A 26412-nucleotide genomic window follows, 5' to 3' on the forward strand; every position below is an offset into this window, starting at 1 on the left:
CCTACCCCTAAACGTCATCAGGAATGCGCCCATGAGAGCGCGATTAGATTGGCTGGAGGGAGGGCGGTGTCGGCCTACGCCCCCAGAGTCTTCCGGCTGGCTCTGGAGGTGGCGCGCTTTGTGTGGGTGAGGGCGGGGAGGCCTGGCTGTGTGGATCTCTGACAGGTGAGGCGGGGGACGCAGAAGTCCAGCCGCCCTCTCTCACAGCGGAGTCCGAAACAGGCCTACCAGTGAGTAGGCCATACACCTTTCAGATCGCTCCATTCTTCTGGCTCCTGTCCCTCCTCTACCCCTGTATTTTGAACTTTTGTCCTTTCTATCCCCCTCTGTCCTTTACTTCTGTCTTCTTTACCTTCCTACTGTGACGGGATCCCACTCTCTGCCTTCTCCTTAGGTTTAGATTTTCACTTCGACCAACCTCTCGTTTTGGGCGTAGTCCCTGGCAGTTCGGAGGTACTTCTGGAAAGAAGGTGCTTTTAATACTTTAGGGGCCATGTCGTTATCTTCTCTGGCCACCTAAGCACCCTGAACTGTTCCCGTTGGCAGAGGTCACTTTTTGTATGTTTCCAAAGGGATGCGCCTGCTTCATGGCTGCCTCCCTTCTAGGTTGTGGGTTATGTTATTGTCAGGGTTTTTCTAAGAGTTTTCGGGACTAAAAATGATTTTCTGTGTGTAAACAGGATTAAGAGTGTAAACAGGGTTAAGAGTGAGAGGTAGAATAGAAAAGACAGGTCTAAATTGACATAAAAGCTTAAATTACTAACTCGTTCTCAGTTTTGTCTAGAAAGAAGGTGGTCTTAGGGAAGCTTGAAGCCCTGGATAACGTATTTGTGTAAAGTTTTAAACCACTTGATGATTTTCTCCCAATATAGTTTTGTGTTTAATGATGTACTTATGCTAATATCAAATATAATTTTCATGCCCTATGTTTCCATCTCCAAACCCAACTGGTTGAACATCAAAGTACCTTCTTGAAGTATTAATGTGCAATCATACGTCAGCAGCCAAAGCTTGAAACTTATTGGTTCAGAAATCTTTTTCTCACTGATTTGTTTTTGAGGTGTGGGGTGGGATTAATTATTGCTCTTTAACTCATTTTAGTTGTCAGTAACATATTTGCTTTGCATGTTGCTTCTTTGAATGCTTGAGGCCTCTCTTGATGGTCTTCTGAGAAAATTCAGAGGTCGTATTGCCATCTGCAGTAGTTGTGTTTTTATCTAAAAATGGTGTCCGTTTCCAGCCTCCACAAATTCACATGTGATTTTTCAGGAAGTCACTTATAGGGGGCTCTTTCCTATTAGTTGTTCAGATTTAGGAAAGCCCACGTGAAATGAGTGTGGTATTTCCTGCCAACAGTTTAGTCTCAGGTGGTTTTCAAATTACCTTTTTCAGGATTACTATTGAAACAGTTTAGTTGTAGCTTCATTATTTTTTTCACCCACCTTTTAAACTAGTACATGTAGTGGATGGCTTGCAAAAAGATGGATGACAAGGACCCCATGGATTTAAAGAATAAAAATCGTGTAGTATTAAAAAAATGGAAGGTTTTTTTGTTTTGTTTTGAGACGACAACCTCTGTTGTCCAGGTTGGAGTGCAGTGGCACGATCTCTGCTCACTGCAACCTCCGCTTCCCGGATTGAAGTGATTCTCATGCCTCAGCCTCCCAAGTACCTGGGATTACTGGCGTGCGCCACCATGCCCAGCTAATTTTTGTATTTTTAGTAGAGACTGGGTTTCACCGTGTTGGCCAAGCTGGTCTTGAACCCCTGACCTCAAGTGATCCACCCACCTCGGCCTCCTGAAGTGCTGGGATTACAGGCGTGAGCCGCCATGCCCGGCCTCTTTTTTATTATGTTTCCATTTAGATTTTATTCTATGTACTTTTTACATAGTCGAACCTATTGCATTTACAATTATGTGCCTTGAGTCTCTTACTTACTAGCTTTTGAGTTTGTTTCTCTTTTTTTGGGAAATTATGCATAACACATTTTTAACTTTTCACTTATACATATATTTACAGAAACTGCATAAAACATAACTGTATAATTTGATGAATTTCCACAAACAGAATATATCTATGTAAGTGGCAATCAGATCAAGACCATTACCCCCAAAAGCCCCTCTCTTGCTCCTGTTGTAGTCTAGCAACCATAAGTAACCATTCTTCTGACTTCTGACATCAAAGATTAGTTTTGCCAGCTTTCTAAACATATTTTAATAGCTACATGAAATTCTACCATTTGTATGTGCTGTAATTCACTTATATGTTATGAGACACTTAACGATTTTCTTAAGTTTTCTCTATTACAAATAAAACTATAGGAAACATCTACTTTATATATTACTACAGAAGCTTTCCCAGGAGTAATGTTCCTCAGTGGAATGGCATAAACATTTCTGAAGCATTTCATATGTATTGACAATTTACTTTCCAAAGTAGTTACAATAGTTAATACTCTCACCAGTGGTTTATGTCTCTTGTTTAACGACCCCATAATAAGCGTTGAGTATTTATTTCATTTAAGCTTTACTAAACTGATAAGTAAGAAGTGGTATGAAAAATAAAATTTGAAACTCCCTTTACTTGTTGCCTTATCCAGTATAAAACACATAGTATAGTGAATATATTAATGTTTGTATCTCAATATCTTTTTAAACAATAGGCTCTGTATGTTTAGGCTGTATGACTCTGACAAGTTTTAGTAATTCAGGTAAACAGTTTACTGCTTTGTGAGGTGGGATTTTGATCAAGCGACTTTATTTCTCTGAACCTCAGTTTCTACATCTGGAAAATGATGACGCTGAACCCAGCAACCTAGTGTAAAATTCTATGCTAGTTATCCGGAATATGCAGCTCTAATATTGGAGCAGTTTATAAACTGGCACAGAATTAGATTACTGAAGAGGCCATTTAGCTCACCTTATGGGTTCTGGGATGAGTTGCGAGCGTATTAGTTAAATGCAAGGACTTTGAAACAGGCTGCATAGGTTCCAATCAATGCTGGCTCTTCTGTGCCTCAGTTTCCTAATCTGTAAAATGGGGATAATAATAGTACCTACCTCTTAGGGGTATTGTAAAGATTAAAAATGCTACTCTCTGTGATGTCTTTATAGCCTTCTACGTTACTGGCACATAGAAACGCTGCAAATTGGAGATAATGCCTTAGCTGAATTAGCCAGAGAAGAACATTTTAGGCAGAAGGAAGAGCAAGAGCAAATTCAGAAAACTTGGACATATGCGCAGCCAACTGTAGGTAATCCAGTATTTCTAGTGCACAAAATGCATAAAGAGGACAAAGACAGAGATGGGTCTGAGGGGGAAACAGAGACCAGTTCATGAAGGCCTTGAATGCCTTATTCATCACATTTTTTCTCCAATACCCAACTTAATGTCGGTCATAAACTGATATTTAATAAAAGCATTTTGAATGAAAATAATTAGGAGGCTGTAGTATATCTTCCACATGATACAGAGTCTTTGAAAAATTCCATGGGTAGTGTCACATAGTCATATTTACACTGATGTCGTTGTATGGAAGGGATTCGTATAGAATGGAGTAGAAGGGGGGTAAGACTGGTCAGTAAGACCAGCTAAGAGGCTACTGAGGAAAAAGACTGGAACTAGAGGACTGATAGTAATTGTGAAGAAGAGGGGCCAAAGTTATAAAATATCAGGTGCAGGAAGCAGAAAAGGGGAAGAAATGAAATCAGACTAATATATCCTCTTTCTTTTCTGTTCCTTTCTTATAAGTAGCTCCTATTTCCCACCCCCTCTTCTAAATGTTTTTACTCTGTGTTTCTTTTTCTAGGTCAGTTCTTATTTCTACTGGGTGTTTCCATGCTCCACCATGTTAAAAGCTAAGAATCAGCTTTTTTTACTTTCACCTCATTACCTGAGGCAGGTAAAAGGATCATCAGGCTCCAGGCTCATACGGCAACGACTTCTACACCAGCAACAGCCCCTTCACCCAGAATGGGCTGCCCTGGCCAAAAAGCAGCTGAAAGGCAAAAACCCAGAAAACCTAATATGGCACACCCCAGAAGGGATCTCTATAAAACCCTTGTATTCCAAGAGAGATACTACGGACTTGCCTGAAGAACTTCCAGGAGTGAAGCCATTCACACGTGGACCATATCCTACCATGTATACCTTTAGGCCCTGGACCATCCGCCAGTATGCTGGTTTCAGTACTGTGGAAGAGAGCAATAAGTTCTATAAGGACAATATTAAGGGTGAGATTTTAATGTAAGACATAATATTTATGATAAGACATATGCCTCCTAGTTTTTTATTTTTTTGGGGTTAATCTCTGTAAAGATGATATTCACTCTATAATTTTGTAGTTAAAGACTATACTCTGAAAAAAGTGGATTTTTTTAACTTCTGTGGTCAAAAAGATAAGTGAATTAGAATAAGGTGCTAAATTTTTGAAAGAAAACAACACATGCACATTGTTTAAAAGGAATTAGGTGAGGTGAAGTTGCATGAAGAGAAGAAGACATTAGCTTTGCCTTTGAAAAATGCTCAATTAGCATTATTGGGATAGCGATTGGAGAGGAAGATAGTTTAGGTGATGCCCAAAGAAAGTGTAAATGTGATAACATGGTACAAACATATTCAGTGCAATCTGGCATTCATTCACTGAAAATTATCTTAACTATTATTTCTTCTTTCTGAGCTGTAATAAAATTGTACTGTTTGAATACTAAACTTGTAGATTTATAAGTTTGTATTGCCCATGGAAAGTTGAACTTATATTTAGTATAGACTATTTTAGTTATTTAAAAATGTTGTATGATGGTCATAATTCTGTTTTCCAGAATATTTGAATAGCCAGGAATCCTTTGTGGCCATATTAGATAAAAGAACAAAAAAGTAAGCAAGCATACAAATGCTAAGTTATTTTTACCATATATGGACAGCCAGATCTTTTCATGAATTTTACAAACATTTCAATCAAGTACCATATCTTCAGATAGACACGAGATGATTGAGATTTGTTGTTTCTTCCATTCTTTCCTTTAGTGAGGTCTGGAACTAAATTTGTGCATTTTGGCACAAGGGAAACAACTGACTCTCTTAAAAAGTGAAGTATCTTTAAGTTGGTTTTGACACGTATGAGCATAAAAATAGTTGTTATAAAAGTATACTGTTATGAGATGAATCAACATTTTCAGTAGTGTTAAAGTAAGTCATTTTACCTTGATTCCAGACTCTTGAATCTAACGTTATTTTTCTTTATGTATTTAGCTGGTCAGCAGGGATTATCAGTTGCCTTTGATCTGGCAACACATCGTGGGTATGATTCAGACAACCCTCGAGTTCGTGGTGATGTTGGAATGGCTGGAGTTGCTATTGACACTGTGGAAGATACCAAAATTCTTTTTGATGGAATTCCTTTAGAAAAAATGTCAGTTTCCATGACTATGAATGGAGCAGTTATTCCAGTTCTTGCAAATTTTATAGTAACTGGAGAAGAACAAGGTGTACCTAAAGAGAAACTTACTGGTACCATCCAAAATGATATACTAAAGGAATTTATGGTCCGAAATACATACATTTTTCCTCCAGAACCATCCATGAAAATTATTGCTGACATCTTTGAATATACAGCAAAGGTATACTTTGTGGTTATTATAGGTTTTTCTATAGTTTCTTGAATGTAGGAATTTTTACATGCTATAACCGAATTTAAAAACTGAATCTGAGTAATATAAATTTAGAGTGTTTTGTTATTGTTACTTTTTGTTTTTAATGTACTAATTTTATGTTCTGTCATTACTTGCAAGAATCTGGGCAACAGATCTTTACTGTGTTTTCTTTATTCCTAAAATTTAACTCTGATAATTGTTAGATTCAGGGAGGTCTTCTACTTACATTTTAAAATTTCCTTCCGAAATTCAGATGTAGTTGTGAAGTAGACACTGGTATCAGACAAATGGGGATTGGGATATCAGCTTTATTTCTGCTAAAAGCTGAATCGGAAGATATCACTTATCATTCATATCTGCAACCTCAAGGAGGTCCCTAATATTCACCCCTGAATTAGGCTCATCTTTCCCAATAAGAATGATGGGAAAAGTCCTTCCATGGGGACACATTTTCCTCCTTCATTTTCCTGTGAGCAATTTGTTTATATTTCCCCCCATTATTCACACTTTGCTTCTTACCAGCAATGCGCTCCTTCTCCTTACTTACATTAAAGTTAGACCATTATTTCATGGCACAGGGAAAATTGTCATCACCCCTTTTTATCTCTATCAACCCTTGTAATTACTCTTATCTCCAAACTCTAGCAAGCATTGTGTAGCAAGCATTTTATGGTTGGTTAACTCTTGGTAAAGATAGTTTTTCTTGGCTGTGCAGGATATGTGTGATGTACTCTACCTAACATGAAATTTTAGGGGAATAGTGGAAATACAGTTTTTGTAGTGATTGTGGTGGAAAGAACCTGTCTGGGATATGGTTAGTATTAAATGTCACAGTAAATCAAACTGAAATCTTTGATTTTTAAAGCCAATTATCCCATTTTGTTTCAATATATAGTACTAAGAATCAAATTATTTTATTTTTTTTCCTATTGTGTACTTATTCATGTTTGATGCCTTCATTCAAATTAGAAAATTAATAACTAGTAAATAATAATAAATTTATACATCTTCAGCAGATTAACCCAAAGTTTGGGTCTACAACCTCTTATGAGGTCCAAGTCATTGGTTTGGAATTAAAAATGCCTCATTTAGTTCTCAGGCCAAAGGTTACATTCCTAACCTCAGCTAGCTAATTCCACAATTTAAGCTTTTAGAAGAATGGTTAGTATAAATTCTTGTCCACCAGAAAAATAAAGTAGGTACAGTCCTGATGATGGTTCATGGACGAACCATTTAAATTGGAAAGCAAATTAAAAGTAACAAATAAGCATGAAATATTTTGTTAACATTATGAACTACCAAGTTTATTTGAGTTTGACATCATTTTAAAATAATATTTACGCTTAGAAAGTGGATTTAATAGAACCTTTTAATATTTTTACTTATTCACTGTTACAATTTTTTTTTTTTATGTAGCACATGCCAAAATTTAATTCAATTTCAATTAGTGGATACCATATGCAGGAAGCAGGGGCTGATGCCATTTTGGAGCTGGCCTATACTTTAGCAGATGGATTGGAGTACTCTAGAACTGGACTCCAGGCTGGCCTGACAATTGATGAATTTGCACCAAGGTGAGTAAATTAAACCTAGATATTGTTTCAACATTAAGAAATGCATAGGACCATTTTATATATTGATAAAATGAATTTATAAATATAAATGTCAGGCTAGATTTAGATTTTCTTATATTTTATCTGAGTGATGAGAGAAAAAGCCAGTATTTCTAATAAAAAATAGAATTAAATTTGGCTGTACTTCTTCGTAAATTCGAGGAATATCTTGTCTCCAGCTATTTAGAGAACACAATTAAGTTGCACGTTTTAACAAATTACATTAAAATGTAAACATAATGTTGAGACAGTTTTTTCTAATTTTTCCATTTTAGAATACAGAATTCATCTATTATTATTTTTTTTCTGTTGCACTATCTAATGTGATGTTTTGGGATCCACTGTGCTGTTGAAACATTTGTTTCACAACAGTTTCTTAATAATGTTGTATGAAAAATATGGGAAAACTTAAATGAAGTTTATGAAATATTTAAATTTGGAAGTCAAAAGTCATTCAGTGGTTCAGTCAGTACAGCAATCACTTGCTAAGCTTTGCTGTGCCAAACACTAGCCTATATGCTGACAATACAACATGTAGAAAACATAGCTTCTGCCTTTAGTGTTTATAGACTACTGAAATGCTCCTTTATACCAGGGATTTGTGTACTTACTGTGACAGTAGTTCCCAAAGTGTGGGCTAAGAACAGTTGGGCATTGCTAAGACTCTTTCTGGGGTATTTGAGATCAAAATTGTTTTTATGCTTATATTAGAGCTTTGTTTGCCTTTTTCACTTTCATTTTCTCAAGAATTTATAGTGATGTTTTTCAGAAGCTACACGATATGTGATATTGCAACAGATTGCAGAAACAGATATGAGAATCCAGCTGTTTTCTCTTAAATACATTGAAGAGATTTGCAAAAATGTAAAACAATGATGTTTTTATTATATATATATATTTTAAGAAGCATACTGATTTTTCGTAAGAAATGTTACTAATGTTAACATGTTGTGGGTTTATTTTGATTTGATTTGATGATTATTGAGATAGGACCTTGCTCTGTTGCACAAGCTGGAGTGTAATGGCATGATCACTGCTCATTGCAGCCTCAGCCTGCCAGGCTTAAGCGTTCCTCCCACCTCAGGCTCCCAAGTAGCTGTGACTACAGGTGTGTGCCACCATACCTGGCTAATTTTTAAATTTTCTTGTAGAGTTGGGGTTTCCCTGTGTTGCCCAGCTGGTCTCAAACTCCTGGGCTCAAGCTATCCTCCTGCCTTGGCCTCCTAAAGTGCTGAGATTCTAGGTAGTAGCCACTGTGCCCTTCCTTATTGTTACTTTTAAATGAACTAGTAAATAAAATATTGATAGATATTATACTAATAAAGAAATAAATTCTTTGGAATTTGCAGTCAGTTTTAAGAGTAAAAAGGGAACCTGAGATCAAAATATTTGAAAACTGCTGTGTTAAGAACTTCTTTCAAGGCTGGGTGTGGTGGCTCATGCCTGTAATCCCAGTGCTTCAGGTGACCGAGGCAGGCAGATCACATGAGGCCAGGAATTCAAGACCAGTCTGGCCAACATGGCAAAACCCGGTCTCTATTAAAAATACAAAAATTAGCTGGGCATGGTGGTGCTTGTCTGTAATTCCAGCTACTTGGGAGGGTGAGGCACAAGAATCGCTTGAACCTGGGAAGTGGAGGTTGCAGTGACCTGACATTGCTTCATTGCACTCCAGCCTGGGCAATAGAACAAGACTCTGTCTCAAAAAAAGAACTTCCAAAAATGTGTCAGAAGTAGATTTGCAAGCTTTGTGCCTTTAGAGACAGGCAAGTAACCTAAATGTTTAAATCAGCACAGAATATAAGATAAAAGGGAGAGATGAAGGGCACAAATTGGAGAAGTATATGCCTAGACCAATGCACAATCATTCTTTTACAAAACACTTTCTGGCTATTTAAACAAAGCAAATTTGCTGTTTTATTTCATTCATAGGGGACTCCTGTCTTACATATTGAGTATTCCTAAAATATATATTTTTTAAATAAATTGAATCTTTATTTAATGGACACAAGAAGAGATTCTTTCATTAAGAAAACCAATTACAAAGTGAATAATTCTTACCTGAAACAAAATTTCTTCCATATGCATAAAACTGTAATTTTATGTTAGGTTTAAAGTTACATAAATATACATGTACTGATCTTAATTCAAATTAAGTTGTTTGAAATTAAAATATAGACCTTGATTTCCTAGTGTGTGATACAATTAGTTTTATTTTCTGCTCTATATTGTTGTTTAATTAAATTCTGGACCTAACATTACTATTTTAGGTTGTCTTTCTTCTGGGGAATTGGAATGAATTTCTATATGGAAATAGCAAAGATGAGAGCTGGTAGAAGACTCTGGGCTCACTTAGTAGAGAAAATGTTTCAGCCTAAAAACTCAAAATCTCTTCTTCTAAGAGCACATTGTCAGACATCTGGATGGTCACTTACTGAGCAGGTAGTATATAATTTAAAATGTAGGATTTTAATAAAGTTATATATATATATATTTTTCTGAGCAATGTGGCACAAGCAGGAAATAGATTTAAGAAGCTATCTGTTAATATTTGAAATAATAAATATTCTGAAGCATAATGTATACTTAGGTTTGTAATTATACATAATATAATAAATAAATAAATAAATAAAAATTGTCTCCCTCTAGTGGTTAACAATATAAAATCACTTACATCCTAGCTTCCTTGTAGTGCCGAAACACTTGTAAAAGTAAACAAGGCCGGGCGAGGTGGCTCACGCCAGTAATTCCAACATTTTGGGAGGCCGAGGCACCCAGCCTGGCCAACCTGGCAAAACCCCGCCTCTACTAAAAATACAAAATTAGTTGGGCATGGTGGTGCATGCCTATAATCCCAGCTACTTGGGAAGCTGAGGCAGGAGAATCACTTGAACCTGGGAGGCGGAGGTTGCAGTGAGCCGAGATGACGCCACTGCACTCCAGCCTGGGCAACAAGAGCAAAACTACGTCTCAAAAAAAAAAAAAAAGAAAACAGAATTTGATGATGAGGAAGAAGCAAAAGTCGTAAGTTAATACTCTCGTATAATTGTAAGAGTTATAATTCTTAACGTAAAACTGCCTATTTAAAATTAATTATATATACATACATATTTTATGTGTTAAAGTTATATGTTTAAGCAAGCATGCAAGCAGACTGTTTAAAGACTATTTTTACTTGGGTAATTTAATTTGTTCTCTTAAAAATTGTTTAGTTATGGCCTTGTTTTTATACATGTTCTCTTTACATATGAAATTATTTTGGTACATTTAAAAATAATTTATATGTGCAAAGTTACATTGCTTTTATACATTTAAATGTTGAATAATAACTATTATACTCTATATGAAATATAACTTCAGGTTCTTATAAACAGAGAAATAGACCTGGCACAGTGGCTCACTCCTGTAAATCCCAGCACTTTGGGAGGCCAAGGCGGGCGGATCACAAGGTCAGGAGATCAAGACCATCCTGGCTAACACGGTGAAACCCAGTCTCTACTAAAAATACAAAAAAATTAGCCAGGTGTGGTGGCAGGTGCCTATAGTCCCAGCTACTTGGGAGGCTGAGGCAAGAGAATGGAGTGAACCCGGGAGGAGGAGCTTACAGTGAGCCAAGATCGCGCCACTGCACTCCAGCCTGGACGACAGAGCGAGACTCCGTCTCAAAATAATAAATAAATAAATAAAATAAAAATAAATAAATAAATACATGGAGAAATAAGAGATTTTTAGGGTTGGAAGGAACTTTAATAATCATTTTTATTTTAACCTGCTTATTTTTTCAGCTAAAGAAACAAGTTCAGAGAGATCCAATGACTTGCCCAAATCACAATTAGGCATACAATAAACTAGAACTCAAATTTCCGAGCTCTCAGTTCATTGTTCATCTATTTTATTAACATTTATTCAGTGCCTGTTTTGTACACATCATTGTGGTAGATACTGTGAGGTAGACAAAATAATCAGGAGAGAGTGAATTATGAAATGAAGGACTATATAATCTTCAGTAGAAAAAGAATGCATTCTTGATATACTTACAGAAAAGTATTTAGGCAATATAAAAAGTAAGCACAACAATATCTGATATTTCAGAGGATCATAAGAGGCACTAAACACTGACTCTGACTCTTCTAATTTTGGCTTCTAAACTAATTTATCTATTTGCTATTCTGAAGCTTAATATGGAAATTGACATAGAAAATATGCAGCAGTTGCTGTTTAATCATGTTGCTGTTTATAGTTGCAATATCTATCACCTGTTTTTTTGAGTTTTTGTTTTTTATCAAATATTTTAGGATCCTTACAATAATATTGTCCGTACTGCAATAGAAGCAATGGCAGCAGTATTTGGAGGGACTCAGTCTTTGCACACAAATTCTTTTGATGAAGCTTTGGGTTTGCCAACTGTCAAAAGTGCTCGAATTGCCAGGAACACACAAATCATCATTCAAGAAGAATCTGGGATTCCCAAAGTGGCTGATCCTTGGGGAGGTTCTTACATGATGGAATGTCTCACAAATGATGTTTATGATGCTGCTTTAAAGGTAAGTTTTTCCACTTTGCAACTTTGTTTTCAGAATTTACAGATTTATAAAGATTTATAGATTTTAAAACTTACAAGTCAAGATTTATAGATTTTAAATTTATAAATCAAATCACAGATTTATGTAATAATTTAAACCATGTTTGCAAAATAATTCAGATTTGATTTTATAGTTTTCAAAACAATCCATTTAAAAATACATTTGTATTAAAGTATTTTATGAAAAGAATTAAAAAGACAGCTAATATTAAAAAGCTCATACAAAGAACAGCAGTTTTTGATAATCTACTTGTTTTTTCCTGCTTCCTGGAGTAAGATACATACTTCTTTGCTTATTTTTGTTTTTATCTGCATAGTTTAAAATCACATGTATACTGTTTCTTCTAATTTCATCAACTGTAGACATTACACATGAAACCTTAGACACTATTTATTGCTTTCCTAGAAGGGTAGTTTAGATTTTGGCTGATTCATACCCCTACTTTTCTTCCTCCCTTACTACCAATATAATTATATCTCAATATAATCTTCTGTGAATTCTTCTAATGTTCTCATTTGACTTAAATTGTTTTTTCTCTATTTCTGCTCACTATTGCTGTTCTTTGACTCCTCTTTGCCATTATAGTAGGAATATGTTTTCATTTCTCCTCTGTTTAATTCTGAATCTTGGATCCCATGTCTGTCTCTTGGTTATTTGGATGTATATCTCATAGAAACCTGCTAAAAATGGTGCATGGGAGATACATTATTTGAAACTTTGCCTGTTTGGGAATGTCTTTATTCTATTTTTATAATTGATTAATAGCCTGACTAAGCTTGACATTATTTCCATTCAGGAAATTCATAAGCAAGTTTATAAGCATTGATCTGTTTTTTATTCTAGATTTTTATTCTGGCTTTCAATATTTCTGATCAGAAATCTGATGCCATTCTCATTCAGGATCTTTCTTTCTGAAAGTATTGGGACCTCTTTTTTATTTTTTGTATTGATGTATAACTTGGTGTATTTTTTCCTACATGTTACTGAACCTTTATTGGGTCTTTTTCATCTCACCTTTTTTTAAAAAATATTTTTATAGCTCTAGGAAATTTTCTTGTATTATTTCTTTGACAGTATTTTTCTTGTCATTTTCATATGATTTCTCTTTCTAGAACTCCTAGTCATAAGCTACGGACCTCCTTAAATAATATCCTGATGTGCTGATGTTCTTATCTTTTTTTATTTTTTATTTTTTTTAAGACAGTGTCTTACTCTGTCACCAGGCTGGAGTGCAGTGGCGTGGTCTCGGCTTCCTGCAACTTCTGACTCCCTAGTTCAAGTGATTCTCCTGTCTCAGCCTCTCGAGTAGCTGGGATTACAGGCACACGCTACCATACCCGGATAATTTTTGTATTTTTAATAGAGACGGGGGTTCACCATGTTGGTCAGGCTGGTCTCGGACTCCTGACCTCGTGATCCGCCCACCTCAGCCTCCCAAAGAGTTGGGATTACGGGCGTGAGCCACTGCTCCCTGCCTGTTCTTATCTTTTCTATAGTATATCTGTTTGCCTTTTTGTTCTGTGTTCTTAAAGATTTGTCAACTTTATATTTCTACTTATTTTTACGTTCATGTATTATATTTTTAATTCGTAGAGCTCATTTTTGTTTTCTAATTTCCCCCTTATAATTAATGTCATCTTCATTTGTTTCATTAGTGCAGAATCCGTTTTTATTCTGAATTCATGATATTTTCTGAAGTTTTCTTTTGCATCCTGTATTGTCTCTGTTTTCTCTCCGTGCTTTTTGTTTTTAGTCTTTAGTCAGAGTATAGGCTTTTATTTCAGTAAGACATCTTACCCTTACTTCTCTCTGTATTTGGTATTTGATAGTTCATTGCATCTTGAGTTCATTTTCTGTAGACAGTAAACTTTGGTTCTCCTGACAGAATGAGAGAGGGGTGGTTGCAGACTCTCAAATTGTCTTCTTTTTAGCTTCTCATTTTACACTTACATAGAATCCAGTACAGATTCTTCTTTCTTGAATTCATCAGGGAAAAGCAGGTTGACCTTGATCCTTTCTGCTAAGTCATATATCATTCCACTGTCTGTTTTCTACCTTCATATATGAAGCTATGATTGAAGGTTTAAATGTTTCCTGATTTCATTAAAGATGAGGTTACATTGTTTCTCTGCAGCTCAAATCAAAAGTAAATTGCATTTTAAAATATATTTTTCTTAGAGACTTTACGTAATTATGAAAACTTTACCTAAAAATAAAGATTAGAGAATTGATGTTGCTTTAATTTTCTCCCAAGACTTAAGAGGTTTTGTGTTTTTTGGAATATACTTGTTAGTTGTCTTTTCAAGTAACTATAAACACACAAATTCTAATTAATGCCTTTGATGTTTATTTAATTCTGTTCTTATGAAACATTAACATTTAGTTGATAATTTTATTAATATTAGTAATTATATAACACTCATAACAAATTTATATAGTTTACACACATTTTTAATATTCTCTTTTAGTTTTGTTAAATGTTTTTCTTTTTAGCTCATTAATGAAATTGAAGAAATGGGTGGAATGGCCAAAGCTGTAGCTGAGGGAATACCTAAACTTCGAATTGAAGAATGTGCTGCCCGAAGGCAAGCTAGAATAGATTCTGGTAAGATAGTGAGAAAGTTCATATATGAAATCCAGTAGTTAAAAAGAAATTCATTTGTTTGAAGATAACATGTATAGTTAATAAAACAAAAATAATGAAAAATGGAACTTGGGTAAATTTTTTCTCATATACTTGTATCTATCTATATATGTATTTTCTCATACGTGGATGCACACAGGCAAGCATATGTACAGTGTGTGTGGATGTCTACCCATTGTATATATGTACATGTTTGTGGGTAGATGTCATTAACATTTTGAAGATGACACTGTTGATGATCACAGTGTTCTCTGCATTGGAGTATTCATTCATTCGATGAATACTTTTTTAGTTTATTTTGTTTGAGGCACTTGCTATGTCTGGGTATACAACTGTGAACAGGACAGACATGACCTCTATGACCTCTATGCACACAAATCTTACATTCTAGTAAAAGAGAGGAAAATGAACAAGTAAATAAAGAATTATAGATCATGATAAGTGCTATGAAGGAAATATGAAGGAGTATAACCAGGGGTAGGGATTGTGGGAAGTTTTGTATAAGGGTAATAATCTGGTAGTTTGAGGTAAAATGTATTCTTTATCATGTAAGGAATTATCTTTGTAATTGTGATTTACTACTTATAGATTATAGAAGGGTTCTTTTTTTGTTTAAAAGTGATTGGCTGAATTAAAAAAATATTAGAAAAGCTGCTGGGTATTCATTCTCTACCTTATAAATCTTAGATGGCAACTTCTCTGTTATTTTGAAGTGTCAGAAGATTTATTAGGAACTGTGGGAAAGTGTATATGAATAGTTTGGTAGAATAATGAAAGTCCTTCCTTACAGAGACTCTGACATATACCTCTACTTTCCTCTCACACCCCCTTCTCAGATTGGGATTTGCTGATCTATATTGAAGTTGCATTAAGAATTAAGAATACTACTTAAAGATATTAAATTTATAAGGAAAATACATCATAACCAGGGTATTACAGTTAGGTAATTATTTGTGAATAAAATTTTTCTTTGGGAAATTACCAGGTTCTGAAGTAATCGTTGGAGTAAATAAGTACCAGTTGGAAAAAGAAGATGCTGTAGAAGTTCTGGCAATTGATAATACTTCAGTGCGAAACAGGCAGATTGAAAAACTTAAGAAGGTATTAACAGCTTGTTTGTTTTTTTTTCAATTCTGTGTTCTGGGCTCTGGCTAAGCTCTTAAATTGTCCTGCTTACATTAATCCTTACAACAGCATGAGGTGTGTATTAATTTCCATCATTTCAAATGTAAGGGAACTAAAGATGGCATTGAAAAACTTGCTCAGGATAAATAATTGGACAAACAGGACTCAGTCTTAGTCTGTTGACACAAAAAACTTGTTTTAAACCATGATATCTACCTCTGTGAAACTTATAAGTTGTTATTACAAACCACACTACAATAATAATACCTTCCATAATTTATAGATTAAAACCAAGGCTTAGATGATTATGTAACTTACTAAAAATTAAAAACAGAATAAAGTTTAGAGTTAGTATTTGAACCCAGGGCTTCTTATTGTAATTTCTTTCACCAGAATGATGGCATCTGATACTACTTTGAAATAATTACTTGCTTTTTGATTTTTAAAATTCAACTATATTTGGTAGTGCTTTAGTAAGGTACAGTTTACAATAACCTTTATTTATTTTGATTGAAACTAGAGTACCGTATTCCCTTCTTATTTTTGGTTTGTCACTGAGTTGATCCAGAGCATATGAAATACTAAAATAGATAAATCAAATTAATTGTCACTGTTGTAACCTATATATTTTTGTTGTATGAAGCTACTTTGGCCTCTTAATCTTTGGCATTTGTAAGTACTGCTGTTTCCAAGGTAGGAAGCTTAAACATTTAATGGTTTTTCTTTGTTTACTTTTCCTGAGATTGTTTAATGTATGGCTTTTTTTTAGTTCAATCTATAAAAATCTAATAGTATTTATTTTTGGAAAACCCTTTCTTTTCTCTTATACTTTAGGTTATTAACTTTATATCTTCATAGCCTGAGGGATTTCATTTATCATGAATAATGATAAACCTTATTTTGGGCAAGAGAGAAATTCATTAATGATAATATAGGAATAATAGTTAACATTTATTGAGCACTTACTGTGTACCACATACTGTACTAAATCCTTTTCTTGAATTGTTGTTTTTGTGTATTATTTTATTTAACAGGTAGTTACTATTTTTATTTCCATTTACAGATGAGGGAAAATATATTCCAATATAATGATTGGAGAGTCTCATTTAGTTGCTCAAGTTTATAGTTTAAGTGACAAAGCTGGGATTTGAATGCAGGCTTTTTGACTGTAGAGCCAGTTTAGGAGAAATGGATATTCTGATGTAACTTTTTCCTAGTTTTGAACTTTCTTAGGACCATGACCAAATCAAAGTTCTTCTATTATAAAAATTAATTTTCATAGCTAGACTCAGATATTTTTATAGCAAAATATATTTCTCCTGCAATACTCTGAGCTCTCTTTAGTAATGAACTCAAGTTTATATTTTCTTATGCTTTCCTTTTACCTATGGTTTTAACAATATTTTACCTGTGGTGGTAATTTTTTAAAAAACGTGAACTACCTCAACAGTAATTTTATATTAAATTATTTTTCTGTAACCCTCAGCCCTAATTAATTTTAGCATGTGTTTTCACTCCCTGAATTTTAGTAATCTGTTGTTGAGATAATTATAGCAAACTACCTAATCTAAGGATGACTAGTTTTCTAGTAAACCAGAAAAGGTGTACTTCTTAGGTCTTTGCTCAAATGTCACCTTATCTAAGAAGCTTACAGTGATCCAATATCTACAATAGCACCCTACTACCCTGTGCCAAATCACTTCGTTATTTACTCGATTTACTTTATTTTTCTCTTAAATTGTATGTGTTTATTGTTTTTCTCCAATAAAAAATAAAGAAAAATGGGCATTTTTATGGAGAATTTGGAGTTGAGTTTTTTCTTGCTCTAAATTTAGTTAGACCTCCATATCTGTGGGTTCCACATCTATAGATTTAACCAATAATGAATTGAAGATATTTGAGAAAAAAAGAATGGATGCGTCTGTACTGAATATGTACAGACTTTTTTCTTGTTATTTCCTAAACCATACAGTATAACAACTATTTATGTAGTATTTACATTGTATTAGGAATTATAAGTAATCTAGAGATGATTTAAAGTATACAAGAAAATGTACATAGGTTATATGCAAATACTACATCATTTTATATAACGGCCTTGAACATCCCTGAATTTTGGTATCTGTGGATAGGGTGGGCAGTGGGTCATGAAACCAATCACTCACAGGTACTGAGGGATGACTGTATAAATTTTCTGTACAACCTCTGCTTATATATACTATATAATATTAGTGGCATCTTGAGCAGTATATTTTAGACTCTTTTACAGATGGTACAATTTGTAAAAAAATGGATTTGTGCAACTTTATTTTGACAAATGCAGAGCAGAGTTAGGACCCAGGGAAAATGTTTTTTACTATGCTTTTCATTGTATATCTTTTTCTTAGTCCCTCTTTCTCTCTTGAGATTATTTTAAAATAAAAGTATAGCAATATACATATTATTATCAATATATTATTATTTATGTAAAGGAAACTTAAAATATAACTAAAATATTCTCTAAGTTTTGATTTTTTTTCTTGTCACTATTAATCTTTAGTGTTCCTTCAAAATACTTCATATGAAAGACCCACTTGTTTACGATGTCTTGGTACTTTAGAAAAGCCTAAGTAACATGTGCTACTTGGGAAGGTCAGCACTATTATTGCCCTTCATGTTTCTGATTTGTTAGGATTATACCAAATGTAATATTATTTTAGGAAATCCTGAGTGAATGAATGAATTGAATGAATAAAATTCCTAGGTTATATGTTATTCTTTTCAATTTTTTCCTCTTATATTTGGAGTTAGGATTGTGGAAAAAAATGCCATGTGGTATGCATCAGGGTCTAATCTCTTGATCTCTGTTTTATTCTCTCTTCTTGTAAATTGTCCCTTTCCTTGACTTTTTCCATAGATCAAATCCAGCAGGGATCAAGCTTTGGCTGAACGTTGTCTTGCTGCACTAACTGAATGTGCTGCTAGCGGAGATGGAAATATCCTGGCTCTTGCAGTGGAGGCATCTCGTGCAAGGTAAAGATATATAAGTTTGGAGGTTTCCAAGGACTAGAAGTTGACCAGTTTAGCTTTTCAGAGTATACCTAAATAAAGGTTGATGCTATAAACCATGTGAGCCCAAAAGAAAATAATGGCATCCATAATAAATTTAATTCTTATCATTTTAAAATCTCCGTATTTAAAACATTCATATATTTTGAGTGAACTGTATTAATAATTGTATATTTTACTGTGGCTGAGGAATTTTGAAACTATTGTAATGAATCCATTTCACTGATTCTCAGGTTGAAATGTGTTGGACTCTCAAGTATATCACCAGGTTTATGCCTATTACCTTGGTATTTTACCAGTTGAAATGGCTCTGGGGTGGAGAGGGGAACATTAATCTGAGAATTTATAGGAAAAACTTGTCATCCCATTGCTTTTGAATTAGTTTTAACCATGAAGCGACCAGAAGAGCAACCAATTTCCTCACACCCCCATCCCAGTCCTTCTTCTCTTGTTATTGGAGCCATGTGTTCTTTTAGGAGTAGAATACTTACTGTTACTAGTCTTTTATCTCCTGTTGACATTTTGGTCTACTGCATTTGATTTTCTACTGTAATATAATTGCTCTTACTAAGTTCACTAGCGACCTCCTCTTTGTCTGATACTGTGGATAATTTCTAGTCCTTATCTTGAATTCTCTACAGTATTTAACATTATTGACCACCTCTTCCTTCTTGAAACTTTTTGCCTTTGTAACCCTTAACATGCTCCTTTGTCTTCTAACTTTTGTCATCCTGCATTTAAAAAAGGCTAAGTGAAAAACAGAATCTAATCTCATGTTATATCTGCTTCTGTGTTCCCATAGACATGATATTTGGCAAAGTGAAGTTTTTTGTACTTACTACCTAATAGGATTGTTGTGAGAAGACATTAAATCATTAAAAATAGTTCCTGAAACAGAATATGGCACTTAATTTGTTAATTTTTATTATTTTTCTATTTGTTGTTATTTAAAAATTATCTCATTATATATATCAATATATAAATAAATTCATTATATTAAGAACCAGAAGGAGTCTGAAATATTACCCTTCTTGCAAGCTAACAAGTTATCCTGTATAGTGGGGTGCTGGTTGATGATATGAGGTCCCTGGATCAGAACCTAATGACAGTTTGTTACTACAATATTAATAGCCATAACATCAGCAGGTTTTGGGCTAGTTCCTTTGATCCCCAATTGATGTGAGTGATGTGAAAAGGACTGCTAGATGATACCTCATGTACAGTGCAGTGGGTTGCATTCAAGGAGATTCGGTTGCATTCAAGGAGGTTGGGTTGCATTAGGGATTCGGAATCTTTTGTAATGGGTAATAAGCTCGGCCCCCATTGTTCTAGAGGCAGACATTATTAGGCAAACCTACCCTTTGCTCTGGAGGTAGCCAATATTTCTGTCTTCTAAGGTGATTCAGTATACAGACATCTTTGAAAAGATAGTCCAGAATAAAGAGCCATCAGTGCTTTGCTCCACAGGATGTGCAGAAAAGCAAATGACCCATGGAAAATTTTCTCCCAATATATGGCAGTATCATTAAATAGATTACTTTTGCTTTTAAGTGTTTATTTCTTAATATAATGAACTTTTAAAAAAATGTTGCTTTAACTGGTTAAGGTATAGTATAAATAGTATGTGCTGTTTTTTTCTACTACTAATTTCATAAAAAAATTAGATGACTTTTATTAAAGTCCTTTGATGGTTGCCAATGCCTTTTAGATTAAAACCTAATCTTCCGATAGTCTGCAAGATGTGCTAGATGTGACTCTTGCCCATCTCTCTGACTCATCTTATACCACTTTCCTCACTATGCTGTGTTCCTAATGCCCTTCTTTCTATTTTTAGAACATAAAACATATTTTCCTACATCTCAGAGCCTTTGCTTTTAGTGCTTCCTTTTTCAAACACTCTTACTCTTTTATGTTCCCTTGGGATCCCCCTTTTTATAATTTATATCTTAGTTCAAAAGTCATATCTTCACATCTTCAATAACTTTAAAATAGTTCTTCCAGACACCCCATTCCATCTTTGCGTGGTTTAGTGTCTTTATAGTACTTATTACCTTATGAAATTGTCTTACTAGTTTATTTATTTAGTTGTTTATCATCTACATCCTCTGACTAGATGTTACAGATGTTAATGTCTATAAGAACAAGCACTTCTTTGGTCTCATTTATTACTGTATTGCTATAGTAGATATAGAGATATAGTAATATCTGGCACATATTAGGCACACAGCTAATGTTGGATGAGTTAGTGAACAAATGGATGGAATATGCTAAAAGATTTACTTCTTATCAAAACATATTTATGGGAGTGTTGCTGTTTGTCCATTTGTGTTAAGTGGTGAATTATTCAGCAACCTTCAGGTACTTGTCTATATATATAATTATTAGGTCATTCAGTCATTTCTTGGTTGACAAATGTTGAAAAGAGAATTGGATGCATAAAGGCATCCAGAATAAATTTTTCATAAGTATTTTCAGAAGAGATGCTTTCATAATACATTAAAAACATTCTTATTTTACATTTTTACAGTCGTTTACTTATGTAATAAAATATGTTTAATTATATTGAATATTATGGTAAACAGATATCTTTATCACAACGTAATGAAGTTAATGGAACCACCATTTCATGTTTCAGATGTACAGTGGGAGAAATCACAGATGCCCTGAAAAAGGTATTTGGTGAACATAAAGCGAATGATCGAATGGTGAGTGGAGCATATCGGCAGGAATTTGGAGAAAGTAAAGAGATAACATCTGCTATCAAGAGGTAATATGTAAGGTTTCTTAGGCCAGAATTTCATCTTTTCTGTTAACACAATCCCCTTGAATCTACTGGGAGCTTAATTTCCTTACATGCAACTGAGAAATTTTTGAATTTTAAAATAATAAATAGTAAATTAAATATTAATTATATTATATAAACTATATAACATATAATAGAGTATGTAATTTATTCATTACATATAATATATAATTAGAAACATACATGATACATATTATATATCTATACTATCATTATTTTAATATGTACATGATAATATTTAATAATAAATATCAAATATTGAAACTATTATTAGTTTTCATATAATTAATACTATTTTGAACTTTCACCATAGTCCCCTTCAGGAGTTTCTGATGTCAAACAGATGTTTAACTAACAATGATATTGCTTCATATCCTCCAGGTATTTATATTTCAATCTGCTTACTATGGTAGAGTTTCATATTTTTTGAATTTGTTTACATTATTCATTGCTTGAATAATTATAAAATCTTAATTTTCGTAACTGAAAGTAAACATTTAGTTGGCATCTATGCATACATTACAATCAGTACTTACTGAACTGATAATAACTTACATTTCCACAGCATGACTTGGAAATATATATTAATGTGATCATATTTCTCAAGTGTAAAAACTAGCTTTTTGATAATTGGTCTTCTCAACCTCTGTAACAAGCTTCCCATTAAAAACTGAATTTCCATACTTGTATACTAGATAAATATCAAAACAGCCAAGGTGAAAGTCATCAAAATGGAACTTTTTTTCTTTTAACAAAGGTAAGTGCTTTCCTGTGTTGGAAGTAAATTTGTCAGTGGAGCAAGCAAGCATTTTGATTATATAGCATGATGAGAAACCATATTGCTGTTAGCTGAGGAGAGTTCACACTTATGAAGGGTAGATGAGATATGGACAATTCAAAGCAGCCAGTCTATCACATATATGTATAAATGACTGTGAAGTCACTTTTTAGTTTATATTTAAATCTTTGTGCATGTTGTACTCTGTACCCTGGCTCATGAAGGTGGGAGGTTGTCATTTTTTGTTTTACTTCACCGTGATGTTCTCGGTGTTATGTGCTTACAGTCTGTGCCATCTTTCAGACTTTCCTCTAAGGGGGAGATGGCTTTAATGGAGCCCTCAATGTGAAATAGATGCATTAACAAAATACGGATGGGAGCAGGGAGATCATCACGAAGAATAGCTAATGGATGCTGGGCTTAATACCTAGGTAATGGGGTGATCTATGCAGCTATTCACCATGGCACGTGTTTAACTATGTAACAAACCTGCACATTAACCCCTGAATGTAAAATAAAAATTGGAAAAAAAAAAAACTCAAAATACAAGGAAACAAATTAGGTGTTTTTAAATAAACCTGAAAGATTTGCTGTGAATAAATTAGTTTTTATATCTTGCCTTTGGAAAATTAATATCTAACTACTGATATATTTTTAAATGTTTTTCAGGGTTCGTAAATTCATGGAACGTGAAGGTCGCAGACCTCGTCTTCTTGTAGCAAAAATGGGACAAGATGGCCATGACAGAGGAGCAAAAGTTATTGCTACAGGATTTGCTGATCTTGGTTTTGATGTGGACATAGGCCCTCTTTTCCAGGTACTAAAAACTGTTGGGGGGAATTTCTAAAGTATTTACTAGTCACTTACATTTAGAAAACTTAGTAAAATGATGAGAGACATTGAGCAGATTAATACATCTCCTGGTAACTGGTATGCAGCCACTGACTTGGTAAATGCCTTTCTCTCCATTCCTGCCCACAAGACCCACCAGAAGCAATTTGCCTTCAGCTGGCAAGGCCAGCAATATACCTTTACTGTCCTACTGCAGGCGTTTATTAACTCTCCAGCTTTGTCATAATCTTATTCGAGAGACCTTGATCACTTTTCACTTCTGCAAGATATCACAACTGGTCCATTAATTGATGACATTATGCTGATTAAATCCAGTGAGCAAGAAGTAGCAAACAAACTGGACTTATTGGTGAGAAATTTGCATGCCAGAGGATGGGAAATAAATCTGACTAAAATTCAGGGACCTTCTCCCTTAGTAAGAGGTCCAGTGGTGTGGGGCCTGTTGAGATATTCCTTCTAAGGATAATCTTAGAAGGATAAATTGCTGAATTTGTCCCCTACTAAAACCAAGAAAGAGGAAAAATGCCTAGTGGGCCTATTTGGATTTTTGGAGGCAACACATTCCTCATTTGGAATGTGTTACTCTGTGTTACTCTGGCCTATTTATCGAGTGACCCGAAAGGCTGCCAGTTTTGAGTGGGGTCCAGAATAGGAGAAGGCTCTGCAACAGGTCCAGGCTGCTATGCAAGCTGCTCTGCCACTTGGGCCATATGACCCAGCAGATCCAATGGTGCTTGAGGTGTCAGTGGCAGATAGCAATGATGTTTGGAGCCTTTGGCAGGCCCCCATAGGTGAGTCACAGCAGAGGCCTCTAGGATTTTGGAGGAAAGCCCTGCCATCTTCTGCAGATAACTACTTTCCTTTTGACAGACAGCTCTTGGCCTGTACTGGGCTTTGGTGGAAACTGAGTGTTTGACTATGGGTCATCAAGTCACCATGCGACCGGAACTGCCTATCATGAACTGGGTGCTTTCTGACCCATCTAACTATAAAGTGGGTCTTGCACAGCGGGTTCCCATCATCAAATGGAAGTGGTATATATGTGGTTGGGCTTGAGCAGGTCCTGAAGGCACAAGTAAGTTACGTGAGAAAGTAGCTCAAACGCCTATGGTCTCCACTCCTGCCACCCGGCCTTCTCTCCCCCAGCCTTTATATATATATATATGTATGTATGTAAGGGGGAGTTTATTAAGTGTTAACTCACATGATCACAAGGTCCCACAGTAGGTCTTCTGCATGCTGAGGAGCAAGGAGAGCCAGTCCGAGTTCCCAAACTGAAGTACTTGGAGTCCAATGTTCGAGGGCAGGAAGCATCCACCATGGGAGAAGGATGTAGGCTTGGAGGCCAGGCCAGTCTCTCTTTTCACATTTTTTTGCCTGCTTATATTCTAGCCGCGCTGGCAGCTGATTAGATGGTGCCCACCCAGATTAAGGGTGGGTCTAGCCCTTTCCTAGCCCACTGACTCAAATGTTAATCTCCTTTGACAACACCCTCACAGACACACTCAGGGTCAATACTTTGTATCCCTCAACCAAGTTGACACTCAGTATTAACCATAACACATATAGTCCAATTAATTCTGATAGAAATAAAAATAAAATATAATTAATCTTTCAGACTTTTAAAAGTCTCAGTTCAGAACTAAAACTGATTATGCCTCTGGAACTATGAAGATTACTTTCAAAGATCTTATTGTACTCTTTATTGAGATTTGACTAATATTTTGTGGGAAAGATAGCCCACATGGGATTGGTGAAAAGTGTTTTGAAAAGGAAATCAAATAGCAATATAAGCTCAATTCATAAGTAAGGTTATTTTCGTTTATTTTTGTTGTTGTTTTTTAACTCTCTACTGATGTGTTAGTCACAGAATATTAGACAGGAAAATAATTTGCTGGAGATAAATTACACTATCATTTTCCATAGAATGATAATACAAAAAAATTTGTCTAAAAAGTACATTGTAATAATTTTATATGAAAAGCCTTATCTACTACATATTTATTGATCATCTACCAGATACTAGGCTGAGTTGAGTAGGATACAATTTTGTCCTCAAGGAGGTTACAATCTCCTAACAAGAGAGATTTACTTGTAATTTCATCAGAGTATGAAAATTACTATAACTAAAATATGGACAAGGAGGGCACCTCACTTGCTACAAGAAACCCAGAAACTTATATTTGTTGATCCTTGAAACGTATGTTTGTTTCAGAAACACAGTGCCATTTGCTTTCTAGTAAAATAACTCTCCGAAGTGGATGGAGGAGAGCTGCAACTAGATTCAAGGAGTCCGGTGAAGAAAAACAATGAGAAACAATGAATACCTTAACTAGGGCAATGTCAGGATCTCAAGAGAAACCAAATCTCAGCTAGGATTTTGAAGAAAATTTAATGGAGGGACTATTTACAGATATGTAGGCAGGATTGATAGAACCACTAAGGAGTAGTGAGGCCTCCAGGAATTAAATTTTTAAGAATTTCAAAAGCCAGTTGTTTTTCATGGTGTGAAATGTGTCTCATTTAAGTTCCTTATAGATTCTAGAGATTAGACCTTTTACTATTGCCTAAAACCAAAGGTGATAAGTACTAAAAACTCATCACTCCCTATACTTACTATATTTTATTATTAACTGCTCTTTAATGTTATTTCCATCTGTTTTATCTATATGGTAGAGATACTGTATCATTGTGTGGCTATTATGCATCTTTTTTTCTGCTTTGCATTTAGTAATGTCACGTTAATAGGGTAAAATTGGCTATGGTTGGAATATTCACAACATACAAATCAGCAAACACTAAAAATTAGGGATTGAGTTATTATTTTCAGAAAATTTGATGAAAAATGTAAATAATCAGAACAAAGTTCTCTGAGGGAAATGATGTAACGATGAATATTAAATTTAAACATTTCTGATACCTGTAGGCATTACATTAGGAAGACCCCCAACATTTGAGGAAACATTCTTTTAGAATTCAAAAAAATATTATTTTTTATTTGTTTTTTTTTAACTTTTATTTTAAGTTCAGGGGTACACGTGTAGGTTTGTTATATAGGTAAACTTGTGTCGTTAAGCCTAGTACCCACTAGTTATTTTTCCTGATCCTCTCCCTCCTCCTGCTTCTCTACCCGCTGATAGGCCCCAGTGTGTGTTGTTTCCCTCTTTGCCTTCTTTGTGTCCATGTATTCTCATCATTTAGCTCCCACTTGTAAGAAAGAACATGTGGTATTTCTGTTCCTGTGTTAGTTTGCTAAGGATAATGGCTTCCAGCTTCATCCATGTTCCTGCAGAGGACATGATCTCATTCTTTT

General features: G+C 34.7%; 1 protein-coding gene across 4 annotated transcripts in view; it reads left to right on the forward strand.

The window, feature by feature from the left end:
- The first annotated feature begins 9 nt into the window (after positions 1-9).
- The window catches only part of MMUT (methylmalonyl-CoA mutase), a 33804-nt gene continuing 7401 nt past the window's right edge, over positions 10-26412 (forward strand). For 2 of the 4 annotated variants that reach the window (XM_030803024.1, XM_003254189.3), the window contains exons 1-11: positions 10-230; positions 3811-4234; positions 5253-5620; positions 7070-7227; positions 9537-9708; positions 11562-11810; positions 14343-14454; positions 15479-15594; positions 18515-18630; positions 21302-21433; positions 22917-23064. In XM_030803024.1, coding sequence (XP_030658884.1) covers positions 3850-4234; positions 5253-5620; positions 7070-7227; positions 9537-9708; positions 11562-11810; positions 14343-14454; positions 15479-15594; positions 18515-18630; positions 21302-21433; positions 22917-23064 — 1956 coding nt within the window. In that variant the 5' untranslated portion in view covers positions 10-230; positions 3811-3849. Of the gene's footprint in view, positions 231-3810; positions 4235-5252; positions 5621-7069; positions 7228-9536; positions 9709-11561; positions 11811-14342; positions 14455-15478; positions 15595-18514; positions 18631-21301; positions 21434-21782; positions 21851-22916; positions 23065-26412 lie in introns of all 4 variants that reach the window. The other 2 variants (XR_004027855.1, XM_030803025.1) reach the window with 2 other exon arrangements.

The sequence above is a fragment of the Nomascus leucogenys genome, chromosome 22a (assembly GCF_006542625.1).
Source record: "Nomascus leucogenys isolate Asia chromosome 22a, Asia_NLE_v1, whole genome shotgun sequence".
Taxonomy (NCBI): domain Eukaryota; kingdom Metazoa; phylum Chordata; class Mammalia; order Primates; family Hylobatidae; genus Nomascus; species Nomascus leucogenys.